At 39.8% G+C, this 23,511-nt stretch overlaps 1 protein-coding gene across 1 annotated transcript in view; it reads left to right on the top strand.

The window, feature by feature from the left end:
- opn8c (opsin 8, group member c) overlaps window positions 1-23,352 on the top strand; it is a 66,042-nt gene extending 42,690 nt beyond the window's left edge. Inside the window, exon 4 of the mRNA XM_079887802.1 lies at window positions 21,946-23,352. Coding sequence (XP_079743928.1) covers window positions 21,946-22,407 — 462 coding nt within the window. The 3' untranslated portion in view covers window positions 22,408-23,352. The remainder of the gene's footprint in view (window positions 1-21,945) is intronic.
- The last annotated feature ends 159 nt before the right edge of the window (window positions 23,353-23,511 follow it).

Consider the following 23,511-nt stretch of genomic DNA (forward strand, 5'->3'; position numbering starts at 1 on the left):
CTATGAAATCCGTTTTATTTTTTCTCAAATTCCGTTTTATTTTATTTTTCAAATTCGTTTTTTTTTTTTTTTTTTTTTTTTAGCCCTTTCGGATTTTTCGGATTTGCTTGTTTTCTTTTCACTTCTAAGCAGTATTGACCTTTAAAAATTCAGTTACACAAACTCACAATTCAGCTTTTTTATTTAAACTGTTAATATATTCAGCAAAGCACATTCAAAATTCTCCAAAATTCAGCCAAACCTTCAACAAATCTCTGGCCAAAAATAACAGTAACTTAGCCTTTAAATCATTTTTCACAGAGAATGTTTTATAAAAAAAAACTCACTCACATATTTAAGCCTTTAAATAATTTTTATAAAAAGAATGATATTAAAAGCTAAATTACTGACATTTACAAATACAATGCATATACGCTTATCTTTTATTATTAATAGTAAAATTCGGTCCGATTTTCCCGTGGCGTCTGTCGTTGCTATGCAACCATGCCCCACAACGACAAAGAAGTTTTAGTAGCTAATAGATTTCCACCACCGAAAAATGCTTGCTGTAGCTCTGCTACAAGATTTATTTACGGAGAAGAGAAAAACACCATGTTGACTGAGCTTTCAATGTTGTTATACGGAAATGGTGAAGTTGATATGTTGGTTTTTGTCACATGAACTGTGGTGCGCTTGCGGCATTCTGAAAAGTTGAGGTGTTTTCATCTTGCTGCGCCTGGAAAAAATGAGCGCGTGCGCGTCGCTTCAATTATGAGCGCGCTTGCTGCGCGCCTACATTTGAAATAACGAACTTGAGCGCGCAAAAGACACGACATGTGAACGGCCCCTTGACGAGCTAGTTACCTCCAATCAGGCCACAGAGACCCCTGCCATAGACAGTAAAAGATACGCAACAAGAAGAAACACTAGTGGTTCACGCTTGTGCGCATACTGAAAAGCGTGCTGTTTGCATCCCTACAACTGTATTGACAGATGTCTCTCTATGTGGCTCTGGGTTTTGGTAGAGACCTTTATACGTTTGTTGTTTTAAACTGAAAAAATGAGAAGTTAAAAAAATCGTTTATTTAATATGTCAACAAAATATATGGAAATTCCGTGCGTATAAGAGAATTCCGTTTTCATGTGTAAATTCCGTGATTCCGTCCGCGTTTTCCGCATCACGGAAATCATAGGGCCCTACCAGTGCGACTTATAGGCTATGTTTTTTCCTCTTCATGATGCATTTTTTGACTGATGCGACTTATTGTCCGGAAAATACGGTAAGTTATTTATTCTTTCTGTGCGGCCCGGTACCAAATGACCCACGGACCGGTACCGGTCCGCGGCCCGGGGGTTGGGGACCCCTGGTCTAAGGCGCCAGACTCAAGGAATATCAACCTTCTCAGTTGTTGAGAATTCTGGTCTCCGATTGGAGGCGTGGGTTCAAATCCCACTTCTGACAAAAAGCTTTAGTATTGAAAACCTGAAGTAAAGGCAATAATTATTATGTTATTTTTTGTATTCTTTCCACCATGGACAGTGATATGACTGAGCTTAACAATTTGTGCCACAGGTGTCAGGATGGCCGAGTGGTCTAAGGCGCCAGACTCAAGGAATATCAACCTTCTCAGTTGTTGTGAATTCTGGTCTCCGAATGGAGGCGTGGGTTCAAATCCCACTTCTGACAAAGAGCTTTTGTGATGAGAACCTGAATTAATGTAAAGGCAATAAATCTTATATTATTTATTGTATTTATTTAACCATGGACAGTGATATGAAAGCGACTTGCCAGTGTCAGGATGGCCGAGTGGTCTAAGGCGCCAGACTCAAGGAATATCAATCTTCTCAGTTGTTGAGAGTTCTGGTCTCTGAATGGAGGTGTAGGTTCAAATCCCACTTCTGACAAAGTGATATGAAAGTGTTTGGCAAGTGTCAGGATGGCCAAGTGGTCTGAGGCGCAAGACTCAAGGAATATCAACCTTCTCAGTTGTTGAGAATTCTGGTCTCCGATTGGAGGCGTGGGTTCAAATCCCACTTCTGACATAGAGCTTTTGTAATGATAACCTGAATTAATGTAAAGGCAATAAATCTTATATTATTTATTGTATTTATTTAACCATGGACAGTGATATGAAAGTGACTTGCAAGTGTCAGGATGGCCGAGTGGTCTAAGGCGCCAGACTCAAGGAATATCAATCTTCTCAGTTGTTGAGAGTTCTGGTCTCTGAATGGAGGCGTGGGATCAAATCCCACTTCTGACAAAGTGATATGAAAGTGTTTGGCAAGTGTCAGGATGGCCAAGTGGTCTGAGGCGCAAGACTCAAGGAATATCAATCTTCTCAGTTGTTGAGAATTCTGGTCTCCGAATGGAGGCGTGGGTTCACTTCTGACATAGAGCTTTTGTAATGATAACCTGAATTAATGTAAAGGCAATAATTCTTATATTATTTCTTGTATGTATTTAACAATGGACAGTGATATGAAAGTGACTTGCAAATGTCAGAATGGCTGAGTGGTCTAAGGCGCCAGACTCAAGGAATATCAACCTTCTCAGTTGTTGAGAATTCTGGTTTCCGAATGGAGGCGTTGGTTCAAATCCCACTTCTGACAAAGAGCTTTAGTATTGAAAAGCTGAATTAATGTAAAGGCAATAAATCTTATGTTATTTTTTGTATTCTTTACACCATGGACAGTGACATGAAAGCGACTTGCAAGTGTCAGGATGGCCGAGTGGTCTAAGGCGCCAGACTCAAGGAATATCAACCTTCTCAGTTGTTGAGAATTCTGGTCTCCGATTGGAGGCGTGGGTTCAAATCCCGCTTCTCACATAGAGCGTTTGTAATGAGAACCTGAATTAATGTAAAGGCAATGAATATTATATTATTTCTTGTATGTATTTAACCATGGACAGTGATATGAAAGTGACTTGCAAGTGTCAGGATGGCCGAGTGGTCTAAGGCGCCAGACTCAAGGAATATCAACCTTCTCAGTTGTTGAGAATTCTGGTCTCCGATTGGAGGCGTGGGTTCAAATCCCACTTCTGACAAAAAGCTTTAGTATTGAAAACCTGAAGTAAAGGCAATAATTATTATGTTATTTTTTGTATTCTTTCCACCATGGACAGTGATATGACTGAGCTTAACAATTTGTGCCACAGGTGTCAGGATGGCCGAGTGATCTAAGGCGCCAGACTCAAGGAATATCAACCTTCTCAGTTGTTGTGAATTCTGGTCTCCGAATGGAGGCGTGGGTTCAAATCCCACTTCTGACAAAGAGCTTTTGTAATGAGAACCTGAATTAATGTAAAGGCAATAAATCTTATATTATTTATTGTATTTATTTAACCATGGACAGTGATATGAAAGCGACTTGCCAGTGTCAGGATGGCCGAGTGGTCTAAGGCGCCAGACTCAAGGAGTATCAATCTTCTCAGTTGTTGAGAGTTCTGGTCTCTGAATGGAGGTGTAGGTTCAAATCCCACTTCTGACAAAGTGATATGAAAGTGTTTGGCAAGTGTCAGGATGGCCAAGTGGTCTGAGGCGCAAGACTCAAGGAATATCAATCTTCTCAGTTGTTGAGAATTCTGGTCTCCGAATGGAGGCGTGGGTTCACTTCTGACATAGAGCTTTTGTAATGAGAACCTGAATTAATGTAAAGGCAATAAATCTTATATTATTTCTTGTATGTATTTAACCATGGACAGTGATATGAAAGTGACTTGCAAGTGTCAGGATGGCCGAGTGGTCTAAGGCGCCAGACTCAAGGAATATCAACCTTCTCAGTTGTTGAGAATTCTGGTCTCTGTTTGGAGGCGTGGGTTCAAATCCCACTTCTGACATAGAGCTTTTGTAATGATAACCTGAATTAATGTAAAGGCAATAATTTGTATATTTTTTCTTGTATGTATTTAACAATGGACAGTGATATGAAAGTGACTTGCAAGTGTCAGGATGGCCGAGTGGTCTAAGGCGCCAGACTCAAGGAATATCAACCTTCTCAGTTGTTGAGAATTCTGGTCTCCGATTGGAGGCGTGGGTTCAAATCCCACTTCTGACAAAAAGCTTTAGTATTGAAAACCTGAAGTAAAGGCAATAATTATTATGTTATTTTTTGTATTCTTTCCACCATGGACAGTGATATGACTGAGCTTAACAATTTGTGCCACAGGTGTCAGGATGGCCGAGTGATCTAAGGCGCCAGACTCAAGGAATATCAACCTTCTCAGTTGTTGTGAATTCTGGTCTCCGAATGGAGGCGTGGGTTCAAATCCCACTTCTGACAAAGAGCTTTTGTAATGAGAACCTGAATTAATGTAAAGGCAATAAATCTTATATTATTTATTGTATTTATTTAACCATGGACAGTGATATGAAAGCGACTTGCCAGTGTCAGGATGGCCGAGTGGTCTAAGGCGCCAGACTCAAGGAGTATCAATCTTCTCAGTTGTTGAGAGTTCTGGTCTCTGAATGGAGGTGTAGGTTCAAATCCCACTTCTGACAAAGTGATATGAAAGTGTTTGGCAAGTGTCAGGATGGCCAAGTGGTCTGAGGCGCAAGACTCAAGGAATATCAATCTTCTCAGTTGTTGAGAATTCTGGTCTCCGAATGGAGGCGTGGGTTCACTTCTGACATAGAGCTTTTGTAATGAGAACCTGAATTAATGTAAAGGCAATAAATCTTATATTATTTCTTGTATGTATTTAACCATGGACAGTGATATGAAAGTGACTTGCAAGTGTCAGGATGGCCGAGTGGTCTAAGGCGCCAGACTCAAGGAATATCAACCTTCTCAGTTGTTGTGAATTCTGGTCTCCGAATGGAGGTGTGGGTTCAAATCCCACTTCTGACAAAGAGCTTTAGTATTGAAAACCTGAAGTAATGTAAAGGCAATAAATCTTATGTTATTTTTTGTATTCTTTACACCATGGACAGTGACATGAAAGCAACTTGCAAGTGTCAGGATGGCCGAGTGGTCTAAGGCGCCAGACTCAAGGAATATCAACCTTCTCAGTTGTTGAGAATTCTGGTCTCTGTTTGGAGGCGTGGGTTCAAATCCCACTTCTGACATAGAGCTTTTGTAATGATAACCTGAATTAATGTAAAGGCAATAATTTGTATATTTTTTCTTGTATGTATTTAACAATGGACAGTGATATGAAAGTGACTTGCAAATGTCAGGATGGCCGAGTGGTCAAAGGCGCCAGACTCAAGGAATATCAACCTTCTCAGTGTTTGAGAATTCTGGTCTCCGAATGGAGGCGTGGTTTCAAATCCCACTTCTGACAAAGAGCTTTTGTAATGAGAACCTGAATTAATGTAAAGGCAATAAATCTTATATTATTTCTTGTATTTATTTAACCATGGACAGTGATATGAAAGCAACTTGCAAGTGTCAGGATGGCCGAGTGGTCTAAGGCGCCAGACTCAAGGAATATCAATCTTCTCAGTTGTTGAGAGTTCTGGTCTCTGAATGAAGGCGTGGGATCAAATCCCACTTCTGACAAAGTGATATGCAAGTGTCAGGATGGCCAAGTGGTCTGAGGCGCAAGACTCAAGGAATATCAATCTTCTCAGTTGTTGAGAATTCTGGTCTCCGAATGGAGGCGTGGGTTCAAATCCCACTTCTGACAAAGAGCTTTAGTATTGAAAACCTGAATTAATGTAAAGGCAATAAATCTTATGTTATTTTTTTGTATTCTTTACACCATGGACAGTGACATGAAAGTGACTTGCAAGTGTCAGGATGGCCGAGTGGTCTAAGGCGCCAGACTCAAGGAATATCAACCTTCTCAGTTGTTGAGAATTCTGGTCTCCGAATGGAGGCGTGGGTTCAAATCCCACTTCTGACAAAGAGCTTTAGTATTGAAAACCTGAATTAATGTAAAGGCAATAAATCTTATGTTATTTTTTTGTATTCTTTACACCATGGACAGTGACATGAAAGTGACTTGCAAGTGTCAGGATGGCCGAGTGGTCTAAGGCGCCAGACTCAAGGAATATCAACCTTCTCAGTTGTTGTGAATTCTGGTCTTCGAATGGAGGCGTGGGTTCAAATCCCACTTCTGACAAAGAGCTTTTGTAATGAGAACCTGAATTAATGTAAAGGCAATAATCTTATATTATTTCTTGTATGTATTTAACCATGGACAGTGATATGAAAGTGACTTGCAAGTGTCAGGATGGCCGAGTGGTCTAATGCGCCAGACTCAAGGAATATAAACCTTCTCAGTTGTTGAGAATTCTGGTCTCTGAATGGAGGCGTGGGTTCAAATCCCACTTCTGACAAAGAGCTTTAGTATTGAAAGCCTGAAGTAATGTAAAGGCAATAAATTTTATGTTATTTTTTGTATTCTTTACACCATGGACAGTGACATGAAAGCGACTTGCAAGTGTCAGGATGGCCGAGTAGTCTAAGGCGCCAGACTCAAGGAATATCAACCTTCTCAGTTGTTGAGAATTCTGGTCTCCGAATGGAGGCGTGGGTTCAAATCCCACTTCTGACAAAGAGCTTTTATAATGAGAACCTGAATTAATGTAAAGGCAATAAATATTATATTATTTCTTGTATGTATTTAACCATGGACAGTGATATGAAAGTGACTAGCAAGTGTCAGGATGGCCGAGTGGTCTAAGGCGCCAGACTCAAGGAATATCAACCTTCTCAGTTGTTGAGAATTCTGGTTTACGAATGGAGGCGTTTGTTCAAATCCCACTTCTGACAAAGAGCTTTAGTATTGAAAACCTGAATTAATGTAAAGGCAATAAATCTTATGTTATTTTTTGTATTCTTTACACCATGGACAGTGACATGAAAGCGACTTGCAAGTGTCAGGATGGCCGAGTGGTCTAAGGCGCCAGACTCAAGGAATATCAACCTTCTCAGTGTTTGAGAATTCTGGTCTCCGAATGGAAGCGTGGTTTCAAATCCCACTTCTGACAAAGAGCTTTTGTAATGAGAACCTGAATTAATGTAAAGGCAATAAATCTTATATTATTTCTTGTATGTATTTAACCACGGACAGTGATATGAAAGTGACTTACAAGTGTCAGGATGGGCGAGTGGTCTAAGGCGCCAGACTCAAGGAATATCAATCTTCTCAGTTGTTGAGAGTTCTGGTCTCTGAATGGAGGCGTGGGTTCAAATCCCACTTCTGACAAAGTGTTATGAAAGTGTTTGGCAAGTGTCAGGATGGCCGAGTGGTCTGAGGTGCAAGCCTCAAGGAATATCAATCTTCTCAGTTGTTGAGAATTCTGGTCTCCGAATGGAGGCGTGGGTTCACTTCTGACATAGAGCTTTTGTAATGATAACCTGAATTAATGTAAAGTAAATAAATCTTATATTATTTCTTGAATTCTTTACACCATGGACAGTGACATGAAAGTGACTTGCAAGTGTCAGGATGGCCGAGTGGTCTAAGGCGCCAGGCTCAAGCAATATCAACCTTCTCAGTTGTTGAGAATTTTGGTCTCCGAATGGAGGCGTGGGTTCAAATCCCACTTCTGACAAAGAGCTTTAGTATTGAAAACCTGAAGTAATGTAAAGGCAATAAATCTTATGTTATTTTTTGTATTCTTTACACCATGGACAGTGATATGAAAGTGACTTGCAAGTGTCAGGATGGCCGAGTGGTCTAAGGCGCCAGACTCAAGGAATATCAACCTTCTCAGTTGTTGAGAATTCTGGTCTCCGAATGGAGGCGTGGGTTCAAATCCCACTTCTGACAAAGAGCTTTTGTAATGAGAACCTGAATTAATGTAAAGGCAATAAATCTTATATTATTTATTGTATTTATTTAACCATGGACAGTGATATGAAAGTGACTTGCAAGTGTCAGGATGGCCGAGTGGTCTAAGGTGCCAGACTCAAGGAATATCAACCTTCTCAGTTGTTGAGAATTCTGGTCTCAGAATGGAGGCGTGGGTTCAAGTCCAACTTCTGACAAAGAGCTTTAGTATTGAAAACCTGAATTAATGTAAAGGCAATAAATCTTTTGTTATTTTTTTGTATTCTTTCCACCATGGACAGTGATATGACTGAGCTTAACAATTTGTCCCGCAGGTGTCAGAATGGCCGAGTGGTCTAAGGCGCCCGACTCAAGGAGTATCAACCTTCTCAGTTGTTGATATTTCTGCTCTCTGAATGGAGGAGTGGGTTCAAATCCCATTTCTGACAAAGAGCTTTTGTCAGCTCTGATCAACCTTCTCAGTTGTTGAGAATTCTGGTCTCCGAATGGAGGCGTGGGTTCACTTCTGACATAGAGCTTTTGTAATGATAACCTGAATTAATGTAAAGGCAATAAATCTTATATTATTTATTGTATTTATTTAACCATGGACAGTGATATGAAAGCGCCTTGCCAGTGTCAGGATGGCCGAGTGGTCTAAGGCGCCAGACTCAAGGAATATCAATCTTCTTAGTTGTTGAGAGTTCTGGTCTCTGAATGGAGGTGTAGGTTCAAATCCCACTTCTGACAAAGTGATATGAAAGTGTTTGGCAAGTGTCAGGATGGCCAAGTGGTCTGAGGCGCAAGACTCAAGGAACATCAATCTTCTCAGTTGTTGAGAATTCTGGTCTCCGAATGGAGGCGTGGGTTCAAATCCCACTTCTGACAAAGAGCTTTAGTATTGAAAACCTGAAGTAATGTAAAGGCAATAAATCTTATGTTATTTTTTGTATTCTTTACACCATGGACAGTGACATGAAAGCAACTTGCAAGTGTCAGGATGGCCGAGTGGTCTAAGGCGCCAGACTCAAGGAATATCAACCTTCTCAGTTGTTGAGAATTCTGGTCTCCGAATGGAGGCGTGGGTTCAAATCCCACTTCTGACAAAGAGCTTTAGTATTGAAAACCTGAAGTAATGTAAAGGCAATAAATCTTATGTTATTTTTTGTATTCTTTACACCATGGACAGTGACATGAAAGCAACTTGCAAGTGTCAGGATGGCCGAGTGGTCTAAGGCGCCAGACTCAAGGAATATCAACCTTTTCAGTTGTTGAGAATTCTGGTCTCTTTTTGGAGGCATGGGTTCAAATCCCACTTCTGACATAGAGCTTTTGTAATGATAACCTGAATTAATGTAAAGGCAATAATTTGTATATTATTTCTTGTATGTATTTAACAATGGACAGTGATATGAAAGTGACTTGCAAATGTCAGAATGGCCGAGTGGTCTAAGGCGCCAGACTCAAGGAATATCAACCTTCTCAGTTGTTGAGAATTCTGGTTTACGAATGGAGGCGTTGGTTCAAATCCCACTTCTGACAAAGAGCTTTAGTATTGAAAACCTGAATTAATGTAAAGGCAATAAATCTTATGTTATTTTTTGTATTCTTTACACCAATCGACAGTGACATGAAAGCGACTTGCAAGTGTCAGGATGGCCGAGTGGTCTAAGGCGCCAGACTCAAGGAATATCAACCTTCGCAGTGTTTGAGAATTCTGGTCTCCGAATGGAGGCGTGGTTTCAAATCCCACTTCTGACAAAGAGCTTTTGTAATGAGAACCTGAATTAATGTAAAGGCAGTAAGTCTTATATTATTTATTGTATTTATTTAACCATGGACAGTGATATGAAAGTGACTTGCAAGTGTCAGGATGGCCGAGTGGTCTAAGATGCCAGACTCAAGGAATATCAACCTTCTCAGTTGTTGAGAATTCTGGTCTCAGAATGGAGGCGTGGGTTCAAGTCCAACTTCTGACAAAGAGCTTTAGTACTGAAAACCTGAATTAATGTAAAGGCAATAAATCTTTTGTTATTTTTTTGTATTCTTTCCACCATGGACAGTGATGTGACTGAGCTTAACAATTTGTACCGCAGGTGTCAGAATGGCCGAGTGGTCTAAGGCGCCCGACTCAAGGAGTATCAACCTTCTCCGTTGTTGATATTTCTGCTCTCTGAATGGAGGAGTGGGTTCAAATCCCATTTCTGACAAAGAGCTTTTGTCAGCTCTGATCAACCTTCTCAGTTGTTGAGAATTCTGGTCTCCGAATGGAGGCGTGGGTTCACTTCTGACATAGAGCTTTTGTAATGATAACCTGAATTAATGTAAAGGCAATAAATCTTATATCATTTCTTGAATTCTTTACATCATGGACAGTGACATGAAAGCGACTTGCAAGTGTCAGGATGGCCGAGTGGTCTAAGGCGCCAGACTCAAGGAATATCAACCTTCTCAGTTGTTGGGAATTCTGGTCTCCGAATGGAGGCGTGGGTTCAAATCCCACTTCTGACAAAGAGCTTTTGTAATGAGAACCTGAATTAATGTAAAGGCAATAAATCTTATATTATTTCTTGTATGTATTTAACCATGGACAGTGATATGAAAGTGACTTGCAAGTGTCAGGATGGCCGAGTGGTCTAAGGCGCCAGACTCAAGGAATATCAACCTTCTCAGTTGTTGAGAATTCTGGTCTCCGAATGGAGGCGTGGGTTCAAGTCCCACTTCTGACAAAGAGCTTTAGTATTGAAAACCTGAATTAATGTAAAGGCAATAAATCTTATGTTATTTTTTGTATTCTTTCCACCATGGACAGTGATATGAAAGCGACTTGCAAGTGTCAGGATGGCCGAGTGGTCTAAGGCGCCAGACTCAAGGAATATCAACCTTCTCAGTTGTTGTGAATTCTGGTGTCCGAATGGAGGCGTGGGTTCAAATCCCGCTTCTGACAAAGAGCTTTAGTATTGAAAACCTGAATTAATGTAAAGGCAATAAATCTTATGTTATTTTTTTGTATTCTTTACACCATGGACAGTGACATGAAAGTGACTTGCAAGTGTCAGGATGGCCGAGTGGTCTAAGGCGCCAGACTCAAGGAATATCAACCTTCTCAGTTGTTGAGAATTCTGGTCTCCGAATGGAGGCGTGGGTTCAAATCCCACTTCTGACAAAGAGCTTTAGTATTGAAAACCTGAATTAATGTAAAGGCAATAAATCTTATGTTATTTTTTTGTATTCTTTACACCATGGACAGTGACATGAAAGTGACTTGCAAGTGTCAGGATGGCCGAGTGGTCTAAGGCGCCAGACTCAAGGAATATCAACCTTCTCAGTTGTTGTGAATTCTGGTCTTCGAATGGAGGCGTGGGTTCAAATCCCACTTCTGACAAAGAGCTTTTGTAATGAGAACCTGAATTAATGTAAAGGCAATAAATCTTATATTATTTCTTGTATGTATTTAACCATGGACAGTGATATGAAAGTGACTTGCAAGTGTCAGGATGGCCGAGTGGTCTAAGGCGCCAGACTCAAGGAATATCAACCTTCTCAGTTGTTGAGAATTCTGGTCTCCGAATGGAGGCGTGGGTTCAAATTCCACTTCTGACAAAGAGCTTTTGTAATGATAACCTGAATTAATGTAAAGGCAATAAATCTTATATTATTTCTTGTATGTATTTAACCATGGACAGTGATATGAAAGTGACTTGCAAGTGTCAGGATGGCCAAGTGGTCTAATCAATCAATCAATCAATCAACATTTATTTGTATAGCACTTTACAACAACCGTCAGGTATCCAAAGTGCTTCACATCATAGAATAAAATAAACATCATATCATACAATAAATACATGTAACAAAAAAGAAAACAGCAAAAGGGAAATTGTGTCACCACTACTATGTATTAAAAGCCATCCTAAACAGGTGGGTTTTAAGTTTAGACCTAAAAAGAGTTTCATCTTCAGTTGTACGGATATCAGGGGGTAACTTGTTCCAAAGTCTTGGGGCAGCAACTGCAAACGCCTGATCACCCCAACGCTTGTACTTTGACCTTGGGACTTCTAAAACCAGTTGATTTGAAGACCGTAACGACCGGCTGTGCTCACGCAGGGTTAAAATCTCACTTATGTACTCCGGTGCCAGGCCGTTTAGGGCCTTAAAAACGAACAACAAAATCTTTAAATCTATTCTAAACTGCACTGGAAGCCAGTGTAAGGAATAGAGGACAGGAGTAATGTGTACACGCCTAGGTGTATTTGTTAAAAACCGAGCGGCAGCATTTTGCACAAGTTGAAGTCGTGCAATAGAGCCTTGACTTAAACCTACATAGAGAGCATTACAATAATCCAACCTCGAACTAATAAAAGCATGAATCACCTTTTCTAGATCATGCCTATTAAGAAAAGGCTTAACTTTAGCTAGAAGACGAAGCTGAAAAAAACTCATTTTGACAATATTGCTGATTTGCTTTTCAAATTTCATGTCGCAATCAAAAGTAACCCCTACATTTCTGACAGCAGGCTTAAAGGGTTACTTCAGGATTTAGCATTAAGCTTTGTATTAGTAGAAAACCTGTAGTATTGTCGAATTACCATGCTTTCCACCCTCATATCCCCCTGAGACAAGAGATTTATGTATTTTTTGTCTGGAAAAAATCCTCCGATGACGCAAAAATCTTCATTTTGCGTCATCGGAGGATTTTCTGGCCAGAGGCTAAAGACTACAGCCAGTAGGAGGAGCTGTTCCGCATGTTTTCAGCCCGCCCATACAGGGTGGGATCTCATCTCACTCACTGAATGTACACACAGTGTCAGCTTTGGAAGCTAAGCTAGCAAGCTCTTGTTCTGTGGAGAAAACTGAGTAGTAGGAGAAAGCTGAGTAAGTAGGGGTTACCATCCTCCTTTTCCCGGACTTGTCTGGCGGACGAGATCGTTCAAAATGTCCGGGATTCAGCTTTTGCGTTCTGCGGTCGCCATTAATTGTTTACATTGTTTCAATCTAACTGAATTCATTCCGATCGGTGAGTCTGAATGTAGTGTTTACATGAACGCTAAACAAGTCATCGGTTGATGTGCGTCTTACCATTGCTAAGAAAATTCCCGCTCCTCCGTGAGAGATGCGAGACCGGCGCGTCTCAGTAATCACATGACCGGCCTCGCGCTGTTCTCCCGCGCCCCTCAGCCTCGTCCTGCTCGCCACAGTAAACATGATGAATGGCGACTGTTGAACGCAAAAGCCGAATCCCGGACATTTTGTGCGATCTCGAAATCACGGGCAAACTCGTCACGGAGACTCACTAAGTTAGTAGCCTAACCTTCTTGTTGTTTTCAACTGTGCTCTCTAACCGGTAGGCGTGGCCTCCTAGGGCAGCGAAGCAAGTGCATTCTGGGAGTTGTTGTCTTTCATCCACATAAGCCAAAAATACATTTTCTGGCTTTTCTCAGGCTAGAAAGCTCCAAATTAAAAAATGTCTTCACATTTCTTCTACATAAATGACCTATTTTAAATACACATTCATCTTCCCAGAGGTGAAGTACCCCTTTAAGGTATGGAGCCAAAGCCCCCAAACTCACCGCTGAACCGTTTGGGTTGCCGAAGATGATACACTCTGTTTTTTCATTATTTAAACTAAGAAAATTTTGTGACAACCACATCCTAATATCATCGATACAACTAAGTAGGGAGTCTAGTGCGACATTATCATTCGGTTTTAAAGGCAAATAAATCTGCAAGTCATCAGCATAACAGTGAAAGGATAGATTGTGCTTTCCTATAATACTCCCTAACGGCAACATATATAAAGAAAACAAGATTGGGCCACCCTGGGGTACCCCACAAGAAAGAGGAGCAGCCGCCGAGGAGCAATCACCAATCATAACAGAGAAGCTCCTATCTGCTAAATAGGAGCTAAACCATTGAAGTGCCAAACCTCGAATGCCCACACAATGCTCAAGGCGAGAGAGGAGGACTGCATGGTCCACCGTATCAAACGCTGCTGTGAGGTCCAAAAGCACTAACACAGCAGGACTCCCGGCATCCACAGACAAGGCAATATCATTATGTACTCTTAGCAGTGCAGACTCGGTACTGTGACGTGATCTAAAACCAGACTGAAATTTTTCGAGGACAGAATTTTTCTGCATAAAGGCTTGTAACTGTATAAAAACAACTTTTTCCAAAACCTTTGACAGAAAAGGCAGATGAGAAACTGGTCTAAAGTTAGATAACACTGAAGGGTCAAGATTTGGTTTCTTAAGTAGGGGCCTGACCACAGCATGTTTAAATGCAGCTGGGACACAACCTAAGACACAAATTAATTAAAGTGAGTAAACTTGACCCAATGGCGGTATTAAAAACTTCTTTCACTATCCTGGCTGGGACAATGTCTAACGGACAGTTGGTGGGTTTCATGTGTTGCACTACCTCAGAAAGCAGTGTAAGTGAAACTGGCTTAAAATCCTCAAAAACAGCAGAAAGCACCGGAGCAGCAGGTACAAACACGTTAAAATTAGCACTGCAGTTTTGCCTGACAGCTGCTACTTTGTCAGTAAAATAACCAAGAAATTTCTCACATGTACTAACTGAAACCTCTGTCGGATCAGCGGTGCATGGATTCAACACAGAGTTAATGGTATTAAATAAAACTCTAGGTTCATGACAACTGCTATTTATGACCGAAGAAAGATAGTGCATCTTCGCCGCCTTCACAGCCTTCTGGTATGTGGCTAGGCTGTCTCTTAATAAACCCAGTGATGAAAATAATTTGTCCTTTTTCCACCTTCGTTCGGCTTGCCTACAGTGTTGCCTAAGGGCCCTTGTGGTGTCATTTAGCCAAGGATCCACCTTAGGTTTAATAGATTTAGTCCTAAAAGGGGCAATAGAGTCTAGAATTTCAGTGCTTGTGGAGAGAAACACAGAAAGAATATTATCTGGGGATGAAGGAGAGACCAGACCATTCATAGCATAAAACTGTGAGCCCATAAACGCAGAAGCAAACTCTACACCTACGGAGGGTGTGATGCAGCGGCGCCTAGAGGCTGAGGAGACAGGTTTACTAGTGGGTGGTGGAATACTGATCTCAAATCTAATGGGGAAGTGATCTGAGATACCAGATTCTGTTATTTCTTCAAGTGAAACTGAGAGCCCGTGTGAAATAATGAGATCCAACGTGTGGCCAAGTTGATGTGTCGGACCTTCCACACATTGATTTAAGCCAAAAGAATTTAAAAGAGTTTTAAAATCATGAGCAAGTGGGTTTGAGGGACAACACACATGGATATTGAAGTCCCCACAAACCAAAAGCTTATCATATTTAGGAACAACATCAGCTAAAAACTCAGAGAACTCGTGCATAAAATCTTTGTTTGGCTTTGGTGGGCGATAAATAACTGCAAACAATACAGGATAATCTAGATCAGCCACAAACAGCTGAAGTTCAAAACTATTATAGACAAGTGCAGGTAGTAAACCGGCATCTGTCTAAGGCGCCAGACTCAAGGAATATCAATCTTCTCAGTTGTTGAGAGTTCTGGTCTCCGAATGGAGGCATGGGTTCAAATCCCACTTCTGACAAAGAGCTTTTGTAATGAGAACCTGAATTAATGTAAAGGCATTAAATCTTATATTATTTCTTGTATGTATTTAACCATGGACATTGATATGAAAGTGACTTGCAAGTGTCAGGATGGCCGAGTGGTCTAAGGCGCCAGACTCAAGAAATATCAGTCTTCTCAGTTGTTGAGAGTTCTGGTCTCTGAATGGAGGTGTGGGTTCAAATCCCACTTCTGACAAAGTGATATAAAAGTGTTTGGCAAGTGTCAGGATGGCCGAGTGGTCTAAGGCGCCAGACTCAAGGAATATCAACCTTCTCAGTTGTTGAGAATTCTGGTCTCAGAATGGAGGTGTGGGTTCAAGTCCCACTTCTGACAAAGATCTTTAGTATTGAAAACCTGAATTAATGTAAAGGCAATGAATCTTATGTTATTTTTGTATTCTTTCCACCATGGACAGTGATATGACTGAGCTTAACAATTTGTGCCGCAGGTGTCAGAATGGCCGAGTGGTCTAAGGCGCCCAGCTCAAGGAGTATCAACCTTCTCAGTTGTTGATATTTCTGATCTCTGAATGGAGGAGTGGGTTCAAATCCCACTTCTGACAAAGAGCTTTTGTCAGCTCTGATCAACCTTCTCAGTTGAAGGAATATCAACCTTCTCAGTTGTTGAGCATTCTGGTCTCCGAATGGAGGCGTGGGTTCACTTCTGACATAGAGCTTTTGTAATGATAACCTGAATTAATGTAAAGGCAATAAATCTTATATTATTTTTTTAATTCTTTACACCATGGACAGTGACATGAAAGCGACTTGCAAGTGTCAGGATGGCCGAGTGGTCTAAGGCGCCAGATTCAAGGAATATCAACCTTCTCAGTTGTTGAGAATTCTGGTCTCCAAATGGAGGCGTGGGTTCAAATCCCACTTCTGACAAAGAGCTTTAGTATTGAAAACCTGAATTAATGTAAAGGCAATAAATCTTATGTTATTTTTTGTATTCTTTCCACCATGGACAGTGATATGACTGAGCTTAACAATTTGTGCCGCAGGTGTCAGAATGGCCGAGTGGTCTAAGGCGCCCGACTCAAGGAGTATCAACCTTCTCAGTTGTTGATATTTCTGCTCTCTGAATGGAGAAGTGGGTTCAAATCCCACTTCTGACATAGAGCTTTTGTCAGCTCTGATCATCCTTCTCAGTTGTTGAGAATTCTCCGAATGGAGGCGTGGGTTCACTTCTGACATAGAGCTTTTGTAATGATAACCTGAATTAATGTAAAGGCAATAAATCTTATATTATTTTTTGAATTCTTTACACCATGGACAGTGACATGAAAGCGACTTGCAAGTGTCAGGATGGCCGAGTGGTCTAAGGCGCCAGACTCAAGGAATATCAACCTTCTCAGTTGTTGAGAATTCTGGTCTCCAAATGGAGGCGTGGGTTCAAATCCCACTTCTGACAAAGAGCTTTAGTATTGAAAACCTGAATTAATGTAAAGGCAATAAATCTTATGTTATTTTTTGTATTCTTTCCACCATGGACAGTGATATGACTGAGCTTAACAATTTGTGCCGCAGGTGTCAGAATGGCCGAGTGGTCTAAGGTGCCAGACTCAAGAAATATCAACCTTCTCAGTTGTTGATATTTCTGCTCTCTGAATGGAGAAGTGGGTTCAAATCCCACTTCTGACATAGAGCTTTTGTCAGCTCTGATCAACCTTCTCAGTTGTTGAGAATTCTCCGAATGGAGGCGTGGGTTCACTTCTGACATAGAGCTTTTGTAATGATAACCTGAATTAATTTAAAGGCAATAAATCTTATATTATTTCTTGAATTCTTTACACCATGGACAGTGACATGAAAGCAACTTGCAAGTGTCAGGATGGCCGAGTGGTCTAAGGCGCCAGACTTAAGGAATATCAACCTTCTCAGTTGTTGAGAATTCTGGTCTCCGATTGGAGGCATGGGTTCAAATCCCACTTCTGACATAGAGCTTTTGTAATGATAACCTGAATTAATGTAAAGGCAATAATTCTTATATTATTTCTTGTATGTATTTAACAATGGACAGTGATATGAGTGGACAGTGATATGAATGGACAATGGACAGTGATATGTATTTAACAATGGACAGTGATATGAAAGTGACTTGCAAGTGTCAGGATGGCTGAGTGGTCTAAGGCGCCAGACTCAAGGAATATCAACCTTCTCAGTTGTTGAGAATTCTGGTCTCCGAATGGAGGCGTGGGTTCAAATCCCAATTCTGACAAAGAGCTTTAGTATTGAAAACCTGAATTAATGTAAAGGCAATAAATCTTATGTTATTATTTTTTTCTTTCCACCATGGACAGTGATATGACTGAGCTTAACAATTTGTGCTGCAGGTGTCAGAATGGCCGAGTGGTCTAAGGCGCCCGACTCAAGGAGTATCAACCTTCTCAGTTGTTGATGTTTCTGCTCTCTGAATGGAGGCGTGGGTTCAAATCCCACTTCTGACAAAGAGCTTTTGTAATTAGAACCTGAATTAATGTAAAGGCAATAAATCTTATATTATTTTTTTGTATTCTTTCCACCATGGACAGTGATATGACTGAGCTTAACAAAGTTAGTTGCAAGTGGCAGTATGGCTGAGTGGTTTAAGGTGCCAGACTCAAGGAATATCAACCTTTTCAATTGTTGAGATTTCTGGTCTCCGAATGGAGGCATTGATTCAAACCCCACTTCAGACAAATAGCTTTTGTAATGAGAATTTGAATGAATGCAAAAGTAATAAATAAATATTTTTTTTAATTTTTTCCACCATTAACATATATGGGATTAGGCTTCACAAAGATAGCAGTGATTCTCAGAATGGCTGAGTGGTATAAGGCACCACGCTCGCGTAGTTTCGACCTTCTTAGTTGTTGAAAATGCCGGTCTCCGAATAAAGGCTTGGGTTCAAATCCCTCTTCTGAAAAATAACTTTTGTAATGAGAACTTGAATTAATGTTAAGGCAATGAATCGTATACTATTTTGTTGTATTTTTTTTCCACTATGGACAGTGATTTGACTGAGCTTCACAAAGATAGGAGTTATTATCAGAATGGGAAATGCAAGGAGTTTAAACCTTCTCAGATGTTGAGGATTTTGGTCTCCGGATGGAGTTGTGGTTTCAAATCTCACTTTTGACAAAACTTTTGGCTTTTGTAATGAGAACTTGAATTAATGTAAAGGAAATAAATCTAATAAAAATTGTTTGTGTATTTTTCCCCAGCCATGGGCAGTGATAGGACTGAGCTTCACAAAGTTGGTTGAGAGTGTAAGAATGGCTGAGTGTTCTAAGGTTTCAGACTCAAAGAATTTCAACCTTTTGGTTGAATTCTGGTCTCTGAATGGAGGCATGGGTTTAAATCTTACTTCTGACTAAGACTGAGCAGACCAGAATAAATACTTGAATTAATGTCTTGGCAAAAACATGCTTTCAATTTACCTTTTATATTTTGCCTCATGGAGGCTCCTGTGTTAGCAGCACTGATCATAACTGATCATAATCTCGGGTGTGGTCCTCGAGTGATCGTTTACCTTGGTGCAGACGGATGAGCCATTGAGGTCAGACATTCTGCAACGGTTGAAACATATAGCCTGTATTACATTGTCATATATTCTGTAAACTAGAAGAAAAAAAAAAGTTGCACTCCAAGTAGACAAAAAATAATTTTTCTTCAGGTGCGTAGAGCCATGGGAATACTTGAAATTAAGTAAGAGGGTTGCTGGCCGCACACTGAATCCAGTAAAGACTGAAGAAGTCTAGCAAAACATTATTTATTTTAATAAGTTGCATTGTTATCATATATTCTGCCATATAAACAGTATAAAAACCATAAAATAATTAGAGCACCATTTACTTGCATAAAACAGCAATAAAAAAAAACAATGTTGGTATTATAATTAGTATTATTTTAATTATTTTTACACTTAATTTATTGCCACATTTTAATATTTGAATTATATTTTCAGAAAACTAAACACATTTACCGTTGTCAGGCTTTTATTTGTGCTTAATTGGATAAAACGGAGCTGCACCAGGTTTTTGGCTGCTGTAAATTTGACCTGCCTCATGATGCCACTGTTTTCGACACTCTTAATGCTTCAAATCTTTTCCCGAAATATGGAAATTATTGAAGGTGACTATGGTAACAAACAAGGCCAGCAAAACAAGGAAAACAGGAACTGAATAGAGAAAATTAACATAGAAACAATGGTAAAGGACACTTCAACTTAAAAGTCTAAAACACAAGACAGGGGAACAACACTGGGATCATGACAGATCCACTCGTCAACATTACTGTAGTAAAAGCTGCACAATGGCAAGTTTAAATTCAGCCTTTTGTGTTTGAACCAGAAACTGATTCAGAAGAAGAGGAAGAGTGAATTATACAGGCTTGTCTACAAGTGGATGTATCAGAATGGTATAGGCTAATGCGTTTTGTGTATCGCTCTCCACGTCGGACACATGACGGTAATAGATATGATTAGCCTTCTGCTTGACTATGTGATAAAACAGCTAATAATGTGTTATTGTTACACAAACCATGTTCCCGTTCCATGTCTCAGAGTTAGACAGCTGCCCCCTAAAAATCAGCATCCTAGAAACACTTTGAACAACTTAGCACGTCAGTGGAGAAAGGCATATAATTATATTACATCATAACATTGTAATAATCATATGCATAATTCACATGCTATATTGTTAATATTACCCGATTTTTCATATCAACAGAAAAATATACTGGGATAACTAACAGGTACCTGCGGGCTGTCAGTACTAACAGTATGTTGCTGTTGGAGGGTAGCGGTTCCATGGGAGGAGATTGAAGAGCTGGCAGCTGAAACAGAATGATCTGATGAAAGAAACAAGTGTTCCCTGGACTCAGGGAATAGTCATGAATAGATTTGGATAGATCATTGTGGAATCTCTTTGTTTCAACCACTGCTGCTGCATCCAGATTTCCTTAAGAATTTTTCGTTTAAACGCATACCTCAGGTCTCTAGTGACCCGGGACATCATTCAATACCCTCCTCCTCATTCAATTTTTAAAGTTAGACATCAACCTTTTTATTATTTCTCAAGCAATTCATTATAAACCATATAACAAGAAAACAATAATAAAACAATAATAAAAATATAAAATAATATAAATATAATATATAATTCCTCCTTTTCCCATTTATTTTTTGTAAAAAATTGTATGGGGGTCACTAATGACCTGAGGTGTGTAACAGTGTACGTATATATTTTCTACACAACAATAATTTAATCTTTGATGACCAAATAAGTGCAATTCACCTTTATTGTACTTGGTGGCAATGTCTGATACACAATGATGAAGTGTTTCACAATGATACACTCATAGTTACCGCAGGCAGAAAACAAAAGAATAGGGAGTATCATCAGCAAAACTTGAAATGGCTTAGTGATTTACTGCAGAGCAAGTACTGAACGCAATCAAATATTAGTGTCACTGTCACTTGATGGTGTATCTGGTGAAGAAGCTGTCAGCAATCAAAAGGTTGATGTTGAAAATGATAGTTTTGAGAATATGAGAGGGCGAATATGATCCAAATGCTGAATGTAATGAGCTCTGACGAGGACAGTGATGATGGTATAAACATCTGCTTAAAGAGATCCATCCATGTTAGATATCTGGGTCTCTAAAGACCCTAATATTTAATAATGATTGGCGAAACATTCATGGATTTAAGGGTTTATGGTGTTCCCAGACCAAAACTATGGGAATTATTTTTGAGATGGATGAATGACAGAAACCACGGTCATCTTTGCCAAGTGCAACATGTTCCTGGGTCAACATATTTTATTGATCCTTGAAATTTAATCCTAACCCCCCTACCAATAAGTTTTCCCTAAGATCAGAGGGAAATAGGTGAATAACACTGATGTAGAAGCACCTAACCCTGGTTATAAGCCTAAACTTGGCATAAACTGTAAACTTGTCCCTCAACTGATTGGTTGACTGGAATGTTGTTCCAGGAACATGTTGCACTTGGTGAAACCATGATCACCCAGAAGGGCGACTATTGAGAAGTCCTTTGCGGGCTTGGAACTAGAAGTCTTCTTGTTTTCTATGAGGTGTCTGGCAGTTGTCCAAGCTTTCACAAAGTATTTTTGTAATCCAAATACAAATTACTCAGAAAATAAATAAACAGTTTTAATAAACGAAAGGTATCCACTTGGAGTATCTCAGGAGAAAAGAGCAACACCAACCACACACTATTAATTATGATAACCAACAGCAAACAGAACCAAACTGGGAGTATATATCAGAAGTGCAATTGCATTGCAAATATATATATATATATATATATATATATATATATATATATCAGTATACTGGAACTTGTCAGGAGGAATCAGTAACTAAGGGGACAGGGACTAAACTGAAAGGAAACACAGGCACATGAATCAAAACACAATAAAGCCAAACATGACCCTGACACTAGCATCCTTATCTGATGGCATTGGAAATTTGTTTGTGTTAGTCCACTGAGATCCAATGTAGCAAACCTTTCTCCACTATTGAAGAAACAGAAAGGGGTCTGCCATAATACTGGGCCTTGAAATGCCCTAATAAATGCTTTTCACTGCACATCAATTTTGTTGTTGTTGTTGTTGTTGTTAAACTTTTTTTTCTTTGTATTCAACAGATGTTTTTCTGCATAAGCTTGGGCTTTGTCCTTGCCTGGGCTCCCTACACCATTGTTTCCTTCCTGTTTATCTTCCACAAAGACGCTTGGTATATGGCACCAGAAGGATTCGTCTTTCCTGCGCTTTTCGCTAAAAGCTCCCATATCTACAACCCCTTTATTTACTTTTACTTCAACAAAGCTTTTCGACAGGAGCTGCGAAGCCTTCTATTCTCTATGTTCCCTAGACTTGCCCACAACCGTGTTGGAGTATACACAGGCAATGGTGTTCATCCCATGCAGATCCAACTACAGGAGCAGGTTGTGAACCATGTTGGAAGAGGTCCTATCCTACATAAAGACAAGAGTGAAAAAAACACAGGTCTATATAGTCACATTGTCTGCTGGGTCTCCAACATACAACTGACACAAACCAATGGTGAACAGAGGGTTGATTGTCAGTTCTTACCAACCTCAACCTAAGATTTAAAGTGTTTCATTTCTCTGAACCTTTATATTTTCCGTCCCCTAAACTGAACCCTATAGAAAATGAGTGAGTTGAACTGAAGAGAAGAAGCACCAACATGAACTTGTGAATCTGAAGGATCTGGAGAGATTCTGTATGGAGGAATGGTCTCTGATCTCTTGTCAGGTGTTCTCCAAACTCATCAGGCATTATAGGAGAAAACTCAGAGCAGTTATCTTGGCAAAAGGAGGTTGCAGAAAGTGTTTAATAACAGGGTGCCAACAATTATGGCCAGAGTGTTTTGGAGAAAAACATTTATTTCATAATGTGATTTACCCCCCACTTTCAATTCTTTTACTTCAATGAAAGGTTAGATTTTTGTGAATTTTTTTGAAGGAAAGATCAAAAGGATAAACAATGCAGATTTATTTTTTACAGCCATTTTTTATCATATTTATCAGGGGTGCCATCAATTTTGGCCATGACTGTATATTGTATTGTGTACTGCATTAATCAAGCTAAACCATTTAACCCTTTTTCCAAAGTTTTTGTAAGGAGAAAATATTTGATGACTATGTATGTAGCATTGTCAAATCACAGCAAGAAGGCCCCCAGTTTGAGTCCTAGCTGGGCCAGTTGGCTTTTCTGTATGTAGTTTGTGTGTTTTCCCTTTGTTGCATCCATTCAGGGTATTTCTCTGCATATGACCTAAGATGCTGGAATAGGCTCCAGTGGCCCTACAGAGGACAAGCAGTTTGGACAAATGGATGAATATTTGCATCTTTAAGGGGCTACAAGCATAAATGCATATTTATAGTTATAATTTTTTAAAGGATTTGCCGTTCCAATAACTGTTTCAATTGCTTTCTGGAAAAGGTGTTGTATCTTCTGATGGTATATTAAAGTCTATATTTTTTTCATTATAGTGCTACCTATCATTAGACAAGTAGGCAATCTCTATGTTAAAATCTAAAAAAAAAAAAAAAAAACCTTGTGCATACACACATAGGTGTAAAGAGTATCTGAAAACCATACTTGAGTAAAAGTACAGATATAGTGAAAATGACTCCATTACAAGTTACAAGTTACAAGGCCTTAGTTCATTTAGGGCATTTAAAAGT

The sequence above is a fragment of the Squalius cephalus genome, assembly GCF_949319135.1.
Source record: "Squalius cephalus genome assembly, chromosome: 12".
Classification (NCBI taxonomy): Eukaryota; Metazoa; Chordata; class Actinopteri; order Cypriniformes; family Leuciscidae; genus Squalius; species Squalius cephalus.